Source organism: Mustela lutreola, chromosome 9, assembly GCF_030435805.1.
Source record: "Mustela lutreola isolate mMusLut2 chromosome 9, mMusLut2.pri, whole genome shotgun sequence".
In the NCBI taxonomy this organism is placed as follows: Eukaryota; Metazoa; Chordata; class Mammalia; order Carnivora; family Mustelidae; genus Mustela; species Mustela lutreola.
The window spans coordinates 73,141,627-73,164,015 of record NC_081298.1 but is presented as its reverse complement, the minus strand read 5'-3'; the positions used below and the strand labels follow the sequence as shown (position 1 = coordinate 73,164,015).

Below are 22,389 nucleotides of genomic sequence, written 5' to 3'. Positions count from 1 at the left end.
ATCTTTTGTTTCTTGTAAACTGGGAAAATACGCAGGGAATGAGCCCCATGAAATTGCCATCAACAATGGTTAAATATTGGCCACTTCTAATGGTTTCATCAAATATACCCAGCCCCTGTGCTTTGGAAGCCTGGGTAAGAAAGAGTACTAAGAGGGTCTGAGAGAGACACGGCACAACCTAGTAGACTCAGGGTGTGTCTACACACACAACAGGCAAGGTAGTCTAGGTGGAGTTGAGACAAAGGGATGGAGAATTGATTGATGGGAATTTGAGGAATTTGGTAACAAATATAATCAGTTTACGCCATCTGATTCTTTAGTTGTTCCTGCAGAACACATAACTTATCTTAAACATATTCTGTACAATCGCATAAAAATCACGTTCTAAACTGAAAAAAATTGCATTAAATAAACATGATTTCTATAGTACTAGTTGCCAACGTTTGAAAATTCCTTAGGATTCTCCTGTGGACAAAGTGTATACGGTTGTCAGGAAAAACTGGCAAAGACTTTTGACAGCAGGCACCCTATTAGCTCATTTATTCAGGTTATCAACACCTTTCGCTTTCTTTGAGTTATTTTCCAACTCTGTAAATTTTAGAGAACGGATATTAATGCACATGATCTTTGTCCATACAAATGCAAATAAATTGTGTGGGGTTAGGGCAAATTGATTATTGATTATTGCCCTATGGATAGATCCATTCTGCATCTATTTGTAAATTGATTTCAAAATCCTTACTGCTTCTAAGCGTCTCTGCTCTTTGAATCGTCCTCGAAACCAGCTATAACATCTTACCAGTTCCCTCATTAGCTAATGAGTTAACGAAAACCTTGGATACATACTCATATTATTTCTTTACGAGGTAACAACTAGACCCTCTTTTAAAAATCATCCTTTAACATCACAGATTGTAGTTGATGGTGCTGTTTTTCCAGGATGTGCCAAGATGTCACGTTCACTGAACTCCTTCATAATGAAGCAGTATACATTTGCCTGACAGAGACTCAATTATTTAAGATCCTTGAAATGGAATTCATGCCTTAAAAAGAAAAATTTAAAAAAAAAAAAATAGCCCCAGACCTTGCAAAAAAGATAGAAGTCCACCACACAGCAAGAAGCATTTGAAATACATCTTTAATTTTAAAAAATCAATATGCAATCTACAAAATACTTGGTTACATGATTATTATGGCTCAATCTGTTCTCTATTTGTATTGCTATGACATAAAAATCATATTTTGAGTAAGACATAATAATGTTGAGTTATTATTAAGGAAGGCCTTCTAACTGAATTTGTAAGAAAAAGGGCTGTATCATAAGTACAGCTCCAGAATGAAGGAAACTAAAACCCTAAAACTGTCTAATGTATAAATCAGGTCAAAAATTCCAACCCTTATTTATGTGCTGGGAAGAAATTATTTTTATACATTTTTAGTGGATCAACTATTTTTCTTCCCATAGAAAAAGGAAATGTACTTAAATTCAGACCTGTACAATTGATCAGGTAACCATCAAGCCATGAATTCATTTACGTGGTTAATATGATCCTTTGACTAGTAAGGCAACCAGATCAGAACAATGAGGGCAGAAAAACTCGTCTCAGACTGGTCACCTCCTTGGAACTCCACCAGTGTGTCCATCAAACAACTGATCCCCAAACAGTCCAACTCATAAAGAGTAGATCTAAAGTACTTAAATTAAAATGTTAAAAAGGAGTAGCTCCTCCCTCACTCACATCCTTCCTCCCTTCCCAGTCTTAAAAGCAGGGGTTTTGTGATTGTTTTGAAGATTTTCATTTATTTTCTGACGAAAGCAATTTCACTTCTTAATTTGTAAGTCTAAATGAATTTTACCAGATTTTTCACTTAGAGCACCATGGTCACATTTGACCTTCTGCCATTTCTGAGGTCAGAAGAATTGTATTAAAAAGCCTCTCCTCCCTTCACAGAATGTTAATTTAATGCTAAGTAATGAATATTTAAGGATCCTAATAGATGTGCAAATTAACAATTATGCTGTAGCACCCCGCTGTTCATGCTATCAACCTTTGCATTGCTGCAGAAACTCAATTTGGGCTTCAGTCAGCCTTTTGTTACTAATATTTTCAACACGGAATCTTGAGATGCTCCTGAAGGCTGGATGGCTGCTGGGTGAATGACCCCAGCAGTGGGGTAACCCATCAATACTGGGCAACCTGTGGAACATGAGGGGTGATTCACTGCACCCTTTGCTGAAATTATTTGGAGGTGTAAATATTCATTAAGTTCATCTGAATCAGACCCTGAGTTCTTTATGGGCAGGATGCCATAGAGCAAATTTAAAAGGAAAGACAGTAGTTAACCCAGATGACTTCCTTAGGATCATGGAGCAGCATCCGGTCTAGCCTGCCTCCATATTTGTTCTGAGCATGACTGAAGTCACTCCAGAATGTGCCACACCAGCTGATGGGGAAAGACAGTGGATTTTTTTTTTTTTTTAATGACACACACACAGATTCAGGATCCTACGCATCCACAGTGAGTCTGAAACATGTGACATTACAACCATCAAGTTTACAAGCATCAAGTGAAGTTAAGAAGAACAAGAACATTTTAACAGCCAACCTTTGCATCTTTTGTCTTTAAGGTATAATAATGAAGAGCAATAAAATCCACTGATTGATATAGACCATCGTGTTTGTTTTAATCTGTTCCTGAACAGATTAAAATGAATGTAAATACAACATTAAATAAAACATGTAGCATCGAGTCTGTGCACCAACAAATAAATGCTGTTTGGAAGAACATTATTATATCATCAGCTTTGACTAAAAACAAATCTGGTAAATAAAGAAACATGCCTCCTAATCATATTTAAGATTTAATACAAATTGAAGGTGTAGTAATACCCCAAGGATTACTTTGTTTTTCCAGACTAAAAAATATGTAGACTATAGAATTCATAAATCTAAGCCTTACCTTCCACTGTAAATACTGAAAGAAAATTATAAACAGAATTATAACTGCTAATGCCATTGGCTTTTTATTAGAAACCTGAAGCAAAAAAAAAAGAAAAAGAAACCCCAAGCATTTACCTGACTTTGAAGAATAGAAACGTCACCTCTTAAAAATCCAGGTAAAATAATCTAGTGTCTCATTTTCTTTACCTTTTAAAGAGAAATACTCTAAAGTAAGCAGAATTAGCATACGTAGCAGAATAGCAGAACCAGCATAAAATAATCATAATGTGACTTAGAATTCTACTCAAGAGAGGCTTGTGTTAATTACAAATAATACTTTTATCAAAAATACATTCTTAGAGTCTGTACTTTTGGGAGACAATATTCATGAACTTTAAAAATTCATCTCTAATATACATAAATATTTTAACTAGTGTCCAATACCATTCCATTCTGAAAGGAATCTCTCCAAGCAAAAGGCAATATGTCTTACTGACTTGAACTAAAATATGTATATCCCCAGAAATAGCTTCTTTGCAACAACACACCAGAATACAAATATATTTTGAGAATGCTAACACTATGGGGGAAAGACAGGTACCAAATACAGTCGATGATTATTCACCAATGTAGTATGGGCACAGGAAGATAAATTACTCAAAATCACAGATACTTCCACATCACCACTTTAACCTGTGGTTTTGGCATCACCCCACCTCTAGCCACATTCCCAGAGACAAGCAAGAGGAAAGATGGAGTATTTCCACTATGTCTCCTTTGATGGCCTCACCCTCCAGTAGAGGGGCTAACAGAGCAAGAAGAGATGGGGACTAGAAGATGATAAATATGGCCCCCAGGTGACCCAAAGTGCAAAACACTTAGACACTGAATAATTAAAAATCCAAAACCCTTTCGCCAAGATGGCTGTCTGGTAACACATTAAAACTTAGAGTTTTAATGGGAAGCAAAAACATCATACAAATGATAGACATTTTAGATGAAACCCCTGGAATACAAACATTATCAAAAGCATAAAACATTGTTCGGTTTCAGGTCTTCACTTCTCAAAACACGGCCACTGGACATGTCCCAGGCCCACTATTCTGAAATCACTCCCAGTACACAGAAGCAGATCTGCGTGTGGTTTCTGTGAATGACATATTTGAAAAGTAGGTCATCATTTCCTCTTGCTACTCCTACTGAGTTACGCAGTCATCAGCTCTGTCTGGGTCTTCTCCATCGATTTTAATCCTCTTCTTTTCTATTTCAACCTGTATGCAAAAGCAAAACATGGCGGCAGTAACCAACACAATACTAACCCTGCTGGCTGCTACTTCACGCCTGACACGGGGACTGAAACCACCTCCTCCTCTGGACACAGATGGCGCCCCCACTGTCTCATGCTAGCTCCTAGTGAGCCAGTCTTCTCTCTTCTTGGGCAACAAAGCCCCCCAAACCCTTCCCTCCAGGGTTAAGTCTTGAAGAGGACTGAAACTCTCCTCCCCTTCAAAGTCAGATAGAGGGTTTATAAAATAGACACAGAATACACATATTGATAAGACCTTTAGAATCCTGGCCAGACATGCAATCAATTATACCCCCAAGTATCACATCTGTAGCCGTTGGCCCACTTGAGATTTATAACCCACCCCAAATCCTCTCATTAATATGAACTACTTTACAAGCTAGTAAACCAGCTGGACAGAACCATCTGCCTGCCCCTCATCTTCTTCATCTCATCTCAAATGTTACCTCATCACAGAGGCCCTCCTGGACCACATGAAATAAGGATGCTCTCCATCATTCTCTCTCTTAGCCCCCTATTTTATTCTCTTCTTACAATCTGTCCCTCTTGGAAACTCTTTATCTGTTTACAAATAATGTTTTGTTTCCCTGCTAGAAGGTGTGTGTTGCGAGGACAGGGATTTGTCTCTTGCTCATGTTTGTGTCTCTAGCATCCAGAGTGGTACCTGGCACTTTGAAATTGCTCAATAAATCCTTGTGAAATGGAAGGTAGCATTTTGAAACTGTCACCAAGTGACAAGCATTAATAAATGCTGTTAAAGCAGCAGAGACTTTGTTCTGTAGCTTTGGGCTGTCCTCTAAAACAATAGGAAACTGGAACAGCCCATGCATAGGAAAAGAGGTATAAATGAATTCTCCATTGTACTTGACCCATATTTCAGTCACACATAATACTTATGTATCTAGTGTGATCAGTCCAGGGTCTCCAAGAAGCAGACTCTGAGATGGAGATTGGTGTGTAGAAAGCATACTGGGGAGTGCTGTCAGGGTTGGCACCTGTGGGGGAAGGAAGGGAATGGAAGGAAGCAGAGAGAAGAAGTTGGGCTGCAATGCAATCACCATGAAGGCTTCAGCCAATCCCCCAGGGTGAGCTGGAGCTAAGAGGGGTGTGGAGTTACCCCAAGCTGAGGCAAGAGGGTCTTGATACACCTGTATCCACAGAAAGAGGGTATGATCTGAGGCAAGGCAGTTTTCTTCAGCAGGGCAATTTCCAGCTGCTGGAAGAATTAAGTCCTAGGTCCCAAAGGGCTCCATACAAGGGCACTCACCCATCAATAATTTTATCAATAGTTAAAAAAAAAAAAAATCACCAGACCCAAACACATAGGCATATAGACAGATGGTCCAAAATAAAAAAAAAAAAAAAGAAAGAAAGAAAGAAAGAAAGAAAGAAAGAAAGAAAAAACCCTGACTTACGCTACAGTATTATAAAACCACCAGTTGGTGTTAATGATGTCATACATAATCACACCACTTCAAGATACTGTGGGAAATCTGTGGCAGAGGTTATCTCTGTATCTACTAACTTCAAAGATGAGAAGGAAAAGCAAGTTTAGAAACAGGTGCAAGTGTATGTCACTCTTTAACTCATCTGGCATAAAAAAGTAGAAGAGCCAATGGTGAACATTTAAATTGTTGTAATAGAGTAACTCAGCATTTCCCAAATGGTGCACCACAGAGGACTATTCTGGAAGACACTGATGGGTGTTCTACATATACATGCCCATAAAGACAAGATTCTATGATTAATGAGTTGGGAAAAATTAAGTCTAACAAGTTTCTTTTTTTTTTTTAAGATTTTATTTATTTATTTGACAGACAGAGATCACAAGTAGGCAGAGAGGCAGTCAGAGAGAGAGAGAGAGGGAAGCAGGCTTCCTGCTGAGCAGAGAGCCTGATGCAGGACTCGATCCCAGGACCCTGAGATCATGACCTAAGCCGAAGGCAGCGGCTTAACCCACTGAGCCACCCAGGCGTCCTAACAAGTTTCTTTATTGCACAACTTTTCAGTCTTTATTTAGCATTAACTTAGTGCAGGGGATTCCCCAACTTATTTTTTTCTTGGATCATTATATGTATTCCAAAGAACACATCTTGAGAAATGCTATTCTAATATAAATCTATTACACAGATGCTTTTGAAATGTGAATTTGCTTTTAATGCCCTATTTTTCATTGAGAACATAATTAAGTAGCACCATGTACTGAGGCTCCTGATTTCTAGAACTGAGAGAAATTTGGCTCACTGGTTACCATCAAGTTTCCATGACTGGGCTCTTTTCTAGGTCAAATGAACACACATACATATACACATACATAGTCACTGACAAGGGCAAAACAGACATCTCAAGCTAATCAGGTCATAGCTCCAGAAGCCTCAATTTGAACCAAAGTACAAGGATATACCTGAATGTTGTAGCAAGTTCTCTGATGAACATGCTTCTGTGGCTGGACATCACTCTCCACCCCCAGAGACCTGACCTCTGTCCTCGAGGCACAGGTGTCCAGCATTCCAAATTGAACAGTAGCAAATGGATACCAATCAGAGGGAATTTCTTGGTCTGATCCAAGTTCCAATTTGTATGACAAGCAATGGGGATGATCAGGACCTTGAAGAAAAAAAATCAAATGGTCAAAGTACGTCAATGGCCATTGAACATTTCTCTTAAACATAAGAAGCACTCATCCCTCTCTTTAATATAAAATTCCATTAGCACTACGGCAGTGTAAGTTCTGTTCAGATAACATACTACCAAAATTCACCAACTAGTGAATTTTTGCACCAACTAGTGGAAATCTATCTGCATTTTTAAAATACCAGCTTTAAAATAAGTACAAGTTCATTACTATATATACATTAACTCTTAAAGTGTTTTTAATTAAGAGTATGTTAATTTTCTTTAATTAAATGACTAATACTGGTATTAAGCATCATTAATTAGCTATAATATACACAGGATATGTTGGCAAAAAAAAAACCTTTTCCCTTAAGTAAATTAAAAAGCTCTTACAATAAGTCTTACCTTATTAATTTCCTTACCACTCTGTTTCTTAATAGGTAATGCAAAGGTAAACTTCAGCCTAAACTGGGTCACATTATTAAAAATTCTAATTTTTTAAGTAAAACTAATTCAAGTTTTATTATATTTTAGAAACTACTCTAGGCTAAGAACTCTTTCTTCAGTAGAATAGATGATTTTTTACTGCTGTGATTCTTGCTCACCACCCCCCAAAAGCTTTGCCTAAAACAAATGCACACTGAGAGATGGGCATATTGCTTCCAGTGTTTTAATCTAATATTTGCTTCCACTTAATTCAATTTGCCAGGCTTTGAGCATCTACTCTATGCTAGGCCGGGCTCGGTGCCAGACCCAGGGATATTGGATATACCCAAAGGTTTTAAGTAGGGTCTAAGTAGGGTCTTGTAACCTGTGTGTGCACATGTGCATATGTTACAGTGGAGTTATAAATGTTTCCAATGCAATCACTGTAGTAAGTCTACAAAGTTCCCCGATTCTCTTGTGTTGTCCACAACATCTACATATCTATCTAATGCAGCTATCTTTATTTAAATAAATGTATGAGATGACAACTATTTGAAAAGCCAGATTAAATTACTTTACCACTGCCACACCTTGAGAAAGAATATTTCCATCAGAATACAGCTTGAGGCACAAAAAGCAAGAGTTTAAAGGATTTCACTTAATTCTTAAAAGATAAATTGCCTTTCACTCCTTACAACCTGTTCCTTGTAGAGAGACTAATAGAATTCTAAGGCTGTAAAAGGCCTTGAGAAGTCATCAATCAATTAACCAACAGATGCTCATTAGACATCTCCACCACTTACAGGGAGGGCAGGATGGCCATGGCCTCTGAGGTGCTCTAAGCTACCCAGATCACTGCAGGCAAGTGATAACTTTATTCACACACACACACACACACACACACACACACACACACACACACACACGGGGGGCAGGGTGGGGGAGGGATTCCAAAATCTATTACCCTTTCTTAGTCTTCTGTCTGCAGCAAGGAGGCAGTAAATTTATTTAAACTAAACTCAGGCACTCTTACATCCTTTATGGCACAGTGGCTAAGAACATAGACACAGGACACATATGGCTCAGAGACCAATCCCAACTCTGCTCCGTAATGGCTGTGTGATCCTAGGCAAGCTCCTTGATGTCTCTGAGCCTCTGTTTCCTCTTCTGAAAATGGAAGTGATGATATTGGTGATGCTAACATGAACCTTACAGGATCGTCGTGAGGCCCGAACAAACCAGCTGGCCCACAGAGAGCACTAGACCACGGTATGCTAGACTATATAGGACTACTGGGCAAAGTGCTATTCGATTATAAATCAACTATTATTATTTAATTACTACAATTTTGATAATGAACTGTGAAATCTACACTTTCAGAGCTGAAAATGGTATCAGAGACGCTCTAAGTTGATATTCCCATTTTAAAGGAAAGAATTCTTTTGGAACTTTTGCAACCTAATTTACTCAAGGTAAAGACGGACTAATATTCTAGAAACGTTAGAAACAAAACTTTTTCTATCTGCTTTTCTAAAAAATTGGTAAAAACCTTCAAGTTTTCTGGCCTATTTTTCCTGGCTTTTAGAAACCCAAAGTACTCTACAATGTCTAAACACATACTCCTCTTTAGATTTTGACCCCTTGCAAAGAAGTCTGGAGTCTGTCCTGAGCACAATACCTGGCACGTTTAAGGCTCAATGGATATTTGTCAAGCATGTTACTTAATCTCAGTGGCTTCCAGCAGGGGGCACTCTTGGGCTTTGGTAATTGCCACTCTCATAACTTTCTTGGGACTGGGAAAGCAAGTCACAAATTCTTTGGTGGAGTTGACATCTGGTCCCTCTTGAACCAAAATATTTCACATCTCAAAGTGAATTGTTGAGAGTTGGAGGGAATGGAAGGATGACGACACAAGTGGGGAGAGAGGCACCAATGCACTGATGACAGCAATGGAAAAAAAGCAAGCTTTATCTAAAAATCGTTAATGTGGGTAGGTAGAGAGAGAGATATTTATTAGTTAGCCCTACACAACTCCCACTCCCCTTTCTAATTCTAGGCTGTGTCCGCACCTCCTGTGGCTAACCAGTGTTCTCATCTGTCCTCCTCCCTACTCCGACCTGGAGAAAGTTTCCTGTTTCTCTCTTGTAATTCACACTTTAGTGCGAATTTGCTCTCTGAGCTACCCAACCAAGGCCAACCTTTGCTGTAAAATAAAAAACTTGCCCACGCTGTTAAAGGAATGTTAAGCATTGGCATGATGGTAAAAGAGACATATAAGGGGGAAACAGCCCTTCCTACTCCCTTCACAATCACATGGAAGTGAAAAAAAAAAGTCAATCCTGATCCCAAAAATCCACAGGAGAGGGGCTGCGTGGGTGGCTCAGTCAGCAAAGCAACCAACTCTGGAGCTCAGGTGTTGTTGTCAGGTCATGAGTTAAAAAAAAAAAAAAAATCCACAGGAGGAAAGGCGTAACATTTTTTTTTTTTAAATGACGTGCATAGTAGAGTATTTCATATATTATCTTTCAGTTTCTATTTTTTAAAATATTTTTTTCTAATGGTACTGGTTTTTCAGAAACTTGCATGAAAAGGGTAATTTTTTTAAGGTAAAGATTTTATTCATTTATTTATTTGTTTATTTATTTATTTAGAGGGTGGGGTGTAGAAGGAGAGGGAAAAAGAGAATCTCCAGCAGATTCCGCACTGAAGACAAAGCCCCACTCAGTGCTCAATATCAAGACCCTGAGATCATGACCTGAGCCAAAACCAAGAGTTGCACACTGAGCTGACTGACCCAACCTGGCGCCCCAAAAAAGGGTAATGTCTTCAAGACTTAAAAAAAAAAAAAACCCTGTTCTTTACACACCCAATCAATTGAAGAACTGCACAGAAAAACAGAGATGCATTCAAAGAAACTGCTCCCACCATCTGTGGGCCCAGCAGCACTGGTGACACCTGAGCAGCATGGGAAGCCGTTTGGGGGGCCTCACCTGCTGAATCAGTCTACATTTTTAAAGGTGGTTCAAGTGCATTCCCAATTTTCAGAAGCACTGTCTTAGGATAAAGATGTCCTCTCTGCCCTGACCTTACTCTTTCTACATTCTCCCCCAGGGGCAAACTGCTAGGCACCCTCTCCCTCTTTGCATTACTCTCCCCACCCACAATAGGGAAACCAGAGGACAGGCCACAGGAACCCAGGTGCCCTAGCCCAGCCCCTCCCTGGCCCCCAGATTCCACCAGACATAGCCCTCTGCCTTCTGCCTCAACCTTTTGGCCCACAGATCTGCTCCAAACAAAGCATCCTGGATCCCAAAGGCATTATTCCATGCAGTATCACTGTATAATTGACTGGACTGCTTGTAAAACATTGTTCTGTGCAGGCCTGGTCCTATGACTGTCTTCCAGAATAATTCCTGAAGGCCAGCCTCTTTGGGAATATCCACTCTTGTAATTGTTCTTGGTGAGCTCAGCTGCTAGTAAATACAGGGGGGAGGTAGTAAGAGCTCTAGGAGACACAGGATACACAGAATGACCTGTGCCTAGGGGACAATAACAGGTTTCACAGCACAGCTCCCAGGCCAGCAGTTCTCAACGCAGGCTGTGTGGGAGGGCCTCTTACAAGCACCAATACACATGCCTTACCCCACAGAGTCTGAATGGTCAGGATGGGCCCTAAACCATTTTTAAAGCTCTAAGGATTCTAAGGACTCCAATGTGCTGCCTATGCAGGGAAACAGATTTCAAAACCAGTAGTGAGAGGATCCCAAGCTGTCTCAGCTTATGACACTATGGCCCACCAAGTCAGCAAAGCCAGAGCCCCCGACCTCCTGGCATCCCTCCCGTCCCCTGTGCCCACAGATAATCTGTTCTTGTCTGGAGGGTGCCTCCTCTGAGTTTCCGCACCATCCTTCACTCCCTTCTTAGTGCTCCCACTGCCACTGGCCTTGCTTCTCTGTCAAGCTTCCCCGTGTCTGCACTCCTGAATCTTTCCGCAATGTATGCCTAACTTCCGAAAACAAGGGATAATTCTGTCACAGTGGTGCCTGAAAACACTCCAGAAGCCTGGTGAACTCCATATCCCAAAGCATGGCTCACATGGTCCTTCATGAGCTGGTTTATTTCCCTTCCACTCCCTCAGTCCCAACACTTAACTAGGATCCCCCAACCCACAGGCCTATTTCTGCTGTTTCTACCCCTGGTAGAATCCTACCAATTCTTCCACATCAAGCTGAACCATCCCCTCTTCCACAAAGACTTCCAAATGTCCCCCGCGGTTTATCCTCCCTTTCTCTGGAATCCCCGCTCCTCTGGAATCCCCACTCTGTGTGTTTGTTCCTGCCTATAACAGAGCACACTACCACAGCACATTCGAGTGCCTGCTGTCAGATCTGCCTCCCCTGCTGGGATGCTAGGTTCCTGAAGGGCGGGAAGCAGGTTTGCATCTGCGTCTCCCATACACCAAGCCCAGAGCCTGTACCTACACGAAATTCAGTGCTGTTTGTGGACCAGCTGTGAACTATTTAGGAGGAATGGAACCTTATTCCTCTTTAGCCCCAGCACCTGATGTGGTATTTGGTGATAGTAAATGCTCAGTAAATGTTTGACTGAATGAGTGACTGCATCAACTCAGATCCCCAAATCTGCCCTCCATAACCCAGTGTTCTACTAGAAATAAATGAACTAAAACAGGGAGCAGCCTTAATTTCAAAATTTCCTTTTTTGCTTTATTATAGACACCCACGACTAAGTTACTATCCTAAAATAAATGTGGTGCCAGGACTGTCTTTTTAAAGTTCTGGACTTCTAGGGCTCAATAGGTTAAGCGTCAGCCTTCAGCTCAGGTGATGATCCCAGAGTCCTGGGATCCATGCTCCCTGCTCAGTGGGGATGCTGCTTCTCCCTCCCCCTCCGCCTGCCACTCCCCCTTATTATGCTCTCTCTCTCTGTCAAATCAATAAATAAAGTCCTCTAAAAAATTAATAAAAATAAAGTTCTGAACTTCTAGATTCATTGTTTTCTTTGCAAACATTTTGCAAATGAACTGAATTTTTAATACTTGGGTTGTGTCTACTTAATTCTGAAACAGCTAGTCATGATGGCCAAATTAAACCAGCTAAAGAAATCAATTTGGGTAAAAACGAAAGGCAATCTTATTTCAAAGAGCAGGGAGCAAAACCGAAGGAGAACTTGGTACCGGCTGAGAATACAAAAACGTTCAGGTATATTCATGCATGAGAGATCTTTAAAGGTTAATTAGGGAATCAAAGCTCTGTGAGCAATAGTTTTAACATTTGAGGTTGGTGGCTAATGTCAAGAAGTCCAGTAAGAAATCCTCCCTCAGTGCCACCATCCACAAGAAAATCTGAGCTCAGAGTATTTTTTTATGGCATTAAAAAAATTTTTTTCTTAAGTTAAACTTATCTGCTAGAAATAGGCACAGAGGACACACTAAATCCACTGCCCACTAAATGTTGCACCTCCCAGCAGGGACTGTGAGCATGGCCCCAGGGGACTGAAGTTATCATTTCTCTCAGCCTGGTTTCAACCCAAGGAGGAGGTTGAAAACACTGAAGCTACTTCATGAGAAAGTCAACTCAGGGTGTTGAATATTTACTTGAGTTTTTATCAGGAAGCCGGTCTATCTTCCATATGATGGCCCGGTAGGCACTCTCATATTTTGCTGACCCCACGGTGACCTGTATAACAGGTTCAGATTCAGGTTCATGTAAATTCCCCAGACATGCCCGGCGATTCATTTTGGCCTTCAGGGACTTCTGCCTCTGAAGGTTCATGGTCCAGAGGGCCTTGATCCACTGTGACGGAACAGGAAAGTGTATCATGATATTGTCACAGGACCTCAAGGCACTGGCACAGGATGGTCTCTGAGCCAATGAGGCCATGTTGACAAAGGCCTGAAGCTCCACATAGGCCCCCTGGACAACCACCATGGACTTGAGGGAAAAGGGAAGATCTTCTCCATTATACAAAGTCTTAAAACGCATCAGCTCAAACCGGCAGGCATCCAGCGGTACAAACTTAATGATTCTTGATTGCTCAAATTCTTGTGCTTTCACACACTTATGAAAATGATGGTCAAGAATACCAATCCCCTTCTTTTCTGGGTCTTTTTCAAAATAGCGTTCATTTCGCTTTTGCAGCTCAAGGTCATTCAAGGTCAAAAAGCATTCTGTGTTCCCATTCACAAAGCAGAGGCAACAGATTTGAGTTATGACAGCGCTTTCAACCAATTTTCCTTCTTCTTTAGTGATTTTCCCCCAAAAGTTGTCCACTATTTCCAGGGAAATTTCTTGTTCCTCGTAGTTCTTTTTTGGTTTTGAAACAGGTGGCAGCTTTGTTAGCTCCTCCTCCACGGTAGTCAGGAAGTCGAGAAAATCGTGGTACTCTGTGGACCCTAACTTCAGCATCTGGTCAATGTCTGGTTCATGAACTACTTCTGTCTTAGAGTGATATTTCCTTTTTTCTGTGTAAGACACGTGTTCAATCTTCACAGTGTGGATTTTTCCTGCTACACTAAAGTTCTCAACTTTGGGTTCAGAAAGCCGACAATGTGGATCGAGCTGTAACTCCTTAAATGGTTTTTCTAACCCCTTCTCATAATACATTTGCAAAATTCCCCCAGGTAAGACTTTTAGAAAAATTGGTCCCCACTGACGGGAGGACATCATGTTCTTCTTCTCAGGAATTCTCAACATGAAAGACCATCCAGGTTTTGGCTGACTCCTGAAAAGTGTGTGGGGGACAAAGGAAGAGGCAGTGTCTTCAGCATATAGACACTGCATAGACAAATTTCCATATGAGTCTTGGTCCTCAGCTGATTGGAGATGTTCAAGTTTCTCACAGATGTAGTTAAATGAACCCTGATTTAAGCTTTTTTGATCGAGATGCATCTCTTTGTCTCTTGATGGGTACATCTTTCTGCTTCCTGAAGGGTCAAAGGCAAACTGGGAAGCACTGCCTTCATCTTTCCAAAATGGACTTGAAAAAGCACAGTCCTCCCGAAAATACTGAAACTGGGGGGCATCATTTTGGAACCCTAGGCTTTCAGCCTGGGGAGGGCCAACTTCATCTGGAAGACCCACTTTGGGAGCTGGATGTGTACATGAGTGGTCACTGGGTAAGGAAGCATGGGATAAACAGGTCGGTTTAGACGACAGTACGGAGGAGCCTGCTCCTGGTGCTGTAAATGGACTGTTTGAGGATGATTCTGGGATAGGATAAAGCATATGAGTCCCTCCTTTGGGGATGCCAGGAAAACCGGGGAAGTCCTTGGTAGGTGTAGAAAGAGGAGAATTACTTGGAGGTCCTGGACTAAAGTAAAAGTCTATGATGGGAGAGGAAAGGGGGGTACTGTTGGCAGAGGAAGGTCCGCTGGGAAATTCCTTAGCACCAGAAAGGTTCAGCTTAAGTCCATTGGGCCTACAGATGCTTTGATTCTCCTGAGGTAAATTCTTTGACTTTTGAGAAGACTGAAAGGCAGAATCATCATCAAATGTGACCCAGTTGCCTGGGTTTGCGGAACACATCTTTGGAACCAGACTGTGGTCTTGTCTATGAATCAGATATGCCGTATCTGTTAAAGGAGAAAGAGACAAGAAGAATATTAAATGAGAATGGGGAGGAAATCCAAGTTACTTTAGTTCCGAGAAATACTTAGATTTAAGAGAAATTGGGGGTGGGGGAGGTGCCTGGTTGGCTCAGCTGGTATAGCATGCAACCCTTGATCTTGGAGTCGTGAGTTCAAGCCCCAGGTTGGGCATAGAGCTTACTTGAAAAAATAAAAATAAAAAAAACTGTTGTCACAAACAGAAGTTCTAAATAAAAAAATAAAAATAAAAGCACCCAGATTTACAGATTAACTGAGTTAAAAGAAATGCTTAAGAATTGTAACACTTCTGATGATTAAATGGATTAACAACAACAACAACAAAACAAGATCTAACCATATGCTGTGTACCAGAGACTCATTTGAGATTTAAGGACACACTTGGGCTGAAAGTGAAAGGATGTAAAAAGATATTCTATGCAAACGGAAACAAGAGCAGGCGGGGTGGCCATACTGTATCAGGCAAAATGGATTTTACGTCAAAAGCTGTCACAAGAGACAAAGCAGGCATTATATAATGATAAAAGGGTCAGCTCAAAGCTTTGCGCAGTGGCGGTATCGTAGCCAATGAGGTTTATCCGAGGCGCGATTATTGCTAATTGAAAAGGGTCAGCTCACCAGGAAGATAAAGTAATTACAAGTATATATAAATAAGCCAACATCAGAGCAATCAAATACATAAAGCAAACATTAAAAAACCGAAGGAAGTAATAGCAACACAATAATATCAGAGTTTCAATACCCCACCTTCAATAATGGATAGAACATCCAGATAGAAGATCAATAAGGAAACAGAGCACTTGAAGAACACAATAGACCAAACAGACAACAGACAACACACAACACACAACAGCAGCAGAATACCTGTTCTTCAAAGCACACACAGAATATCCTCTAGGATAGATCACATGTTAGGTCACAAAATAAGTCTTAACAAATTTAAGAAGATGGGAATTATAGCAAGTGTCTTCTGAACACAACCAAATGAAACTGGAAATCAACAGGAGAAAGAATGAAGAAAACTGGAAAATTCACAAATGTAGAAATTGAACACCATACTCTTGAACAACCAATAGGCCAAAGAGAAATCAAAAGGGAAATGAGAAAATATTTCAAGGTAAGCAAAATGAAAACACAACATACCCAAACTGATAGATGTAGCAAAAGCAGCAGACACAGTAGTTTATAGTGGTAAACACCTACATTAAAAAAGAAGAAAAGTCTCAAATAAACAAACTAAGCTTACAGCTTAACAAACTAGGAAAAGAAAAACAAACTAAGCCCAAAGTTAGGAGAAGAAAAGTAAGAATAACATTAGGGCAGAAATAAATGAAAGAGAACAAAAAGTAGAAAAAAAGGGAAACTTAGAGTTGGTTTGTTGTAAAAGATTGGCAAAACAGACAAGCCTTTAGCTAGACTGAGAAAAAAAGAGAAAATACTCAAAACCAGAAATGCAAGATGTGACATTAAACTTATATCACAGAAATAAAATAGTGACTATAAGGGACCACTATGAACAATTACGTGCCAGCAAGTTGGATAACCTAGAAGAAATAGATAAATTCCTAGAAACATACAACTTACCATGACTGAATTATAAAGAAGTAGGAAATCTGAACAGACCTATAATTAGTAAGGAAATTGAATTGGTAGTCGAAACCTCCCAAAAAATAAAAGCTCAGGCCCAGATGGTTTCACTGGAGAATACCAGTGAAAGTGTTCTTTAGGAACACTTAAAGAAAAATTCTTCGCAAGCTCGTCCAAAAAACTAAAGAGGAGGGAACACTTCCAAACTCATTTTATGAGCCCAACTTTACTCTGATACCTAAGCCAAATATAGTACAAGCAAAGAAAAATACTATATAAATGCAAAAATACTCAATAAAATACTAGTACGTCAACTTCAACAGCAGATTAAAAGGATCATACACTATTATCAAGTGGCATTTATCCCTGGGATGCAAGGACAGTTCAACAGATGAAAATCAAGCAAAGTGATATACCATATCCACAGAACAAGGGATACATATCACATGATCATCTCAATAGGCCCAAATATAGCACCTGACAAAACTCAATAATAAGAAGCCAGCCAACCAACTAGGAAGAAGAAAATTACCTCAAAATAATAACAAAAGCCATCTATGAAAAGCCCATAATTAACATCATACACAATGGTGAAAAACTAAAAGCTTGTCCTCTAATATCAGAAACAAGGTAAGGATGTTCATTCTTACCACTTCTACTCAACACGGTCCTACAAGTCCTACCATGAGCAATTAGGCAAGAAAAAGAAATAAAAGGCATCAAATCAGAAAGGAAGAAGTTATATTTTGTCTATTTACAAGTGATATGATCTTATCTATAGAAAACCCTAAAAATTACACACACACACAGAGTTAGAAGTAATACACAAATTCAGCAAAGTCGCAGGATACAAAATCAACAAAAATCAATTACATTTCTATACATAAACAATTAGCAATCCAAAAAGGAAATTAAGAAAACAATCTCTACCCCTGGGGATAAAAATATATGTTTATAAAAAATAAAAAATTAAAAAAAAAAAAAAAAAAAAAAAAAGAAAACAATCTCATGTACAATAGCATCAAAAAGAATAAAATACTTAGAAATAAATTTAACAAAAGGGGCAAAGACTTTTACACTGCAAAGTAATTGCTGGAAGAAATTTAAAAAGACACAAATAAAAAGATATCCCACATTCACAGACTGGAAGAAATAATATCGTTTAAATGTCCATACTATCCAAAGCAAACTACAGATTCAATGCAATCCCTACTAAGCCCCAATGACATTTTTTGCAGAAATGGAAAAAACAATCCAAAAAGTCACATGAAATCTCAAAGGTCTTTGAACAGTCAAAATAATCTTGAGAAAGATAAGCAAAGGTGACTTTAAAACATATTATAAAGCTATGATACTCAAAACAGTATGGTATTGGCATAAAGGCAGACATACAGACCAGAGGAACAGAGTATTAAGCCTAGAAATAAACCCACACACACCATCAAATGATCCTCAACAAGGATGCCGAGACTATACAATAGGAAAAGTACAGTGTCTTCAACAAGCTGTGTTGGGAAAGCTGGATATCCATATGCCAAAAAAAAAAAAAAAAAAGACAATGGAACCTTATCTTAGACCACACACAAAAATCAACTATAAATGGATTAAAGACTTAAACATAAAACCTGAAACTATAAAACTCCTGTAAGAAAACATAGGGGAAAAGCTCAATGACATTGGTCTTGGCAATGAATTCCTGAATAGGATACCAAAGCACAAGCAGCAAAAGCAAAAGCAGACAAATCGGACTACATCAGACTCAAAATCTACACAGCAAAGGAAATAACAGTGATGGGGCAACCTACCGAATGGGAAAAAATATTTGCAAACCATATATCGGATAAGGATTTAATATTCAGAATACATAGGAATGCCTGCTCGATAGCAAAAAAACAGAACCCCCCCCCCAAAATTTTTTTAAATGGGCAACAGATTTGAATAGACATTTCTCCAAAGAAGACATATACATGGACAACAGGTATATGAAACGATGTTCAACATCACTAATCAGCAGGGAAAGTGCAAATCAAAACCATAGTATCACCTTATACCTAGGACAGTCATAACAAAAAACAAAAACAAAAACAAACAAACAAAAAAAAACAAAAAAAACCACCCAAACAAAAGAAAAGCAAAAAACACAAAATAACAAGTGTCAACAAGGATATGAAGAAATCAGAACCCTTGTGCAATGTAATGTAAAATGAGGTGGGAATGTAAAATGAAAAACAGCATAGAGTTTCCTCAAATTAAATAGAACTACCATGTAGATGATCTAGCAATCCCACTTAAGGAACTGGACCCCTCAAAACTGAAACAGGATCTCAAAGACATATCTGCACTCTCATCTTCCATTCAGCATTATTCACAGTAGACAAAAGATGGAAACAATCCAAATGTGCATCGTCTGATGAACGGGTGAAGAAAATGTGATATATGGGCATATGGAGAATCTTATTCAGCCTTTAAAAAGGAAGGACATTCTGGCACAGGCTACATACAACATAAGTGAATCTTAAAAGCATTATGCTAAGTGAAATAAGCCAGTCACCAAAACAAGTATTATATAATTCCATTTACATGAGGTATCTACAGTAGTCAAATGCACAGAAGCAAAAAGGAGAATGATGGAGCTGGGGAGAGGGGGCAGGAGGGAGAGGAGGGGAAAAGGGTGTGACTGTTTTAGAGTTTTAGCTGTGCAAGATGAAAGTTCTAGAAAGCTGTTGTAAAATAGTATGGGCAACAGATTTGAATAGACATTTCTCCAAAGAAGACATATACATGGACAACAGGTATATGAAACGATGTTCAACATCACTAATCAGCAGGGAAAGTGCAAATCAAAACCATAGTATCATATTTTAAAGTGTACTGTACACTTTAAAAATGTGTTGAGTGTAAAAAAATTGTTAAAAATTTGTTGCTGTTTTTTTAAAGATTTTACTTATTTATTTGTCAGAGAGAGAGAGCACAAGCAGGCAAAGTGGCAGGCAGAGGCAGAGAGAGAAGCAGGCTCCCCGCTGAGCAAGGAGCCTGATGCAGGACTCGGTCCCAGGACCCTGGGATCATGACCTGAGCTGAAGGCAGTGGTTTAACTGACTGAGCCACCCAGGTGCCCCTATAACTGAGATTACTTGGGTTTAGAGTCATTGTCCAAAGCTACTAGCAGTCACTCCTCATGTTCCTCACCACCACACCTAAGCCCCTGACAGCTACTGATCTACTTTTTTTTTAACTTGGTCTGGTCTGGACATTCATTCACTCTATAACATGTATCAGTACTTCATTCCCTTGGGTGGCTGAATAATATTTCATTGTGAAGACAGCCCACATTTTGTTTATCCATCATTTATCAGGCGATGGACATCTGGTTTATTTCTAATTTTTGGTTATTATGAATAATAAGTTTTTATATAAGTTTCTGCGTGATCATTTTTCTCAGATATAGACCTGAGTTTGGAAAGAACCAGAATTTGAGCACAGGTCACTTCATCCTGTAATACTACAACCTGAATTCTTGAGATGATTCTAATGACAGGGGAGGCAATGAGCTGTATAGGCCACAGCACAGAGCTGGGAATTGGGCACCCAGCGGGTGCTGGTCTGTCACCCACTAGCTGTGCGCAAAGCCCCTCCAGACCTGCAGTGATGAGAGGAGAACCATCTAGGGGTCGTTTCCCACTCAGAAATACTTCTGTGGTGGCTGACATCCAACTGACATTTTTTTTCAAAAGCAGTAATTATGTTACCCCTGGGATTTTTGACCAAACTCTCAAACTAATAGAGTAAAACTCCATGATACGAAAACTCAAACCCTGCTGGAATAAAGCCCATGAGAAAGGCATATCTGTCTCCCTCCAGCAGGCCTGCTCGTTTCCCCTCGTGAATAATGAGGGCTCAACCAGTGCTATCCTTCAAGCTTGGAAAAGAGCCAGCCTCTATAGAGAGAGCAAGCCTGGGGCTCCACTGGGGACAGGGCACGCTCAGTGCTGTCATTTGCTAAATCTGCACATTCCTGAGGGCACCAAACATAGGGAGCGGCAGTCCAGGCCAGCTGGCTCTCTCTGGAGGGCATTTTACTGTCTCTGCCCTTGGGCCAGATCTGCCACAGAGCACTTTCCCTTCAAAGCAGGCAGAGCTATGTTTCCAGGGGACACGGCGTGCAGGCTCTGAGGCAGGAAATCAGCCGCAGGATTTCTTAACCGTCCTATCCTACCCTCTTCCGAAGGAATCCAGCCAAAATCACTCTTCATATGGGGTGAGAGATGCATGTAAATATTTACATATTAGGCAGCTTTATTTAAAAGAAACCAAGAGAAAGAATCAGCCTGCTTTAGATGGAATCCTATTCTGACCTATACCAAACATTTTCCTTCATCTCTTTTTCACTGGTAGCTTCAGAATTTCGAGCACAGATACTGGCTTCTTCAGGGTTTTTGCTTCTTATGAAAAAACAAAAGTAATTTCCATAAACCAGATAAATCAATTTCATGACTTGTTAAGTGACCCTTGAACTTTAAAAAGCACACCTTGCAAAAAATCCCCTATGTTAAACACAAAATCTAGGCAGAGTGTACTCTGCCCCCTTCTGCAGGGCTCTTCCACTGGAGGCACTCAGCACATGTAATATGAGTTTAATACAACCAAACCGGATTCTGTATCATGCCCAAGAGGCGCCCAAATCTTTGTCCGTGTCTAGAAGGCAGCTCCTGGAATGAGAGGCTAAGAGTCTGGCTCCCCAAGGTCAAGGGCCGGTGTGTTTCCCTGTATCCTTCTTGCTGCCCTTCCTTATCAATCCTTTTCACACTCATTTCATTTCTCTCTGACCTCTGCTGCTTCTTTCTTCTATATGACCTCATCTTTCTATTCTAATCTCAAAGCACCCACCATCTTTCCCAAAGTCAACAGCTAAAATCGATTCCATCTAAGGCTTTCCTTCTGCTCCCTTCCCTCCTAATTCACCCCCTCCTTCAGCCGGGAAAGAAGGCCACATCCTTTCCAGAGACTCTCCGTCCGTCTGAGGCCCCCTGGGTCTCAGGGAGGATTACGAAAGCCCAGAGTGAGGTCAAGAACGTGTCCTGCCTTGGTCATCTGCAACTTCACCCCACCTCCTTCAAGACGCTCAAACCCAAAGTCTTCAAGCAGCATCACCTACTTAGCCTCAGGATTTTTTCGGCAATGCAAATGGGACGGGATCTCAATATGTGTCCCTGCCTCCCGAGGTCCTGAAGTCCTACCATTTACAGAGCCCTGTCATAGGGAACATCTCATTTATTTTTTATTTATTTGACAGAGAGAGATCACAAGTAGGCAGAGAGGCAGGCAGAGAGAGAGAGAGAGAGAGAGAGAAAGAGGAGGAAGCAGGCTCCCTGCCGAGCAGAGAGCCCGACACAGGATTCAATCCCAGGACCTTGAGATCATGACCTGAGCTGAAGGCAGTGGCCCAACCCACTGAGCCACCCAGGTGCCCCGAAACATCTCATTTAGATTCACCACAATCCAGAGCAGACACAGTACCCAGGCCCCCTGTCCAAAGTCCAGGTTCCACTTAGCGCAGAGCTGGGAATCCAAGGTCCCTGACATGACATCCCCAGGGGCCTTCCCCCAAAGTAGAGGTGCCTCTGGTTGGATTTTGTGGTTCTTTCCTCTGCTGTGTATTGCATCCCACCCCCCATGCCCTAATCCTTCCAGAGGTCTGTTTTCAGTCAGTCTGCATTATCCTGCTAACTCCTGGAAGACAATGCCAGACAAAATTCAGAGACAGGGCAAGACACGGAGGCCCAATGAGGCACAGACAAAAAAGAAAAATGTATTATGCTGCTAGAAATCAATCTCCAGATTTTGAAGGTTTCTAGAGGAGTGTTTGCTTCTCTTTAAACTATTAGACA

General features: G+C 40.4%; 1 protein-coding gene and 1 pseudogene across 2 annotated transcripts in view; one reads left to right on the top strand and one right to left on the bottom strand.

Annotated features, from left to right (window-relative positions):
• Window positions 1-1,119: 1,119 nt before the first annotated feature.
• STON1 (stonin 1) overlaps window positions 1,120-22,389 on the bottom strand; it is a 46,788-nt gene continuing 25,518 nt past the window's right edge. For both annotated transcript variants that reach the window (XM_059134757.1, XM_059134756.1), the window contains exons 2-4: window positions 12,905-14,881; window positions 6,653-6,855; window positions 1,120-4,213 (exon numbers count right to left, since the gene is read on the bottom strand). In XM_059134757.1, the coding sequence (XP_058990740.1) occupies window positions 4,139-4,213; window positions 6,653-6,855; window positions 12,905-14,834 (2,208 nt within the window). In that variant the 5' untranslated portion in view covers window positions 14,835-14,881 and the 3' untranslated portion in view covers window positions 1,120-4,138. The remainder of the gene's footprint in view (window positions 4,214-6,652; window positions 6,856-12,904; window positions 14,882-22,389) is intronic.
• LOC131808633 (U4 spliceosomal RNA) lies at window positions 15,453-15,521 on the top strand (annotated as a pseudogene).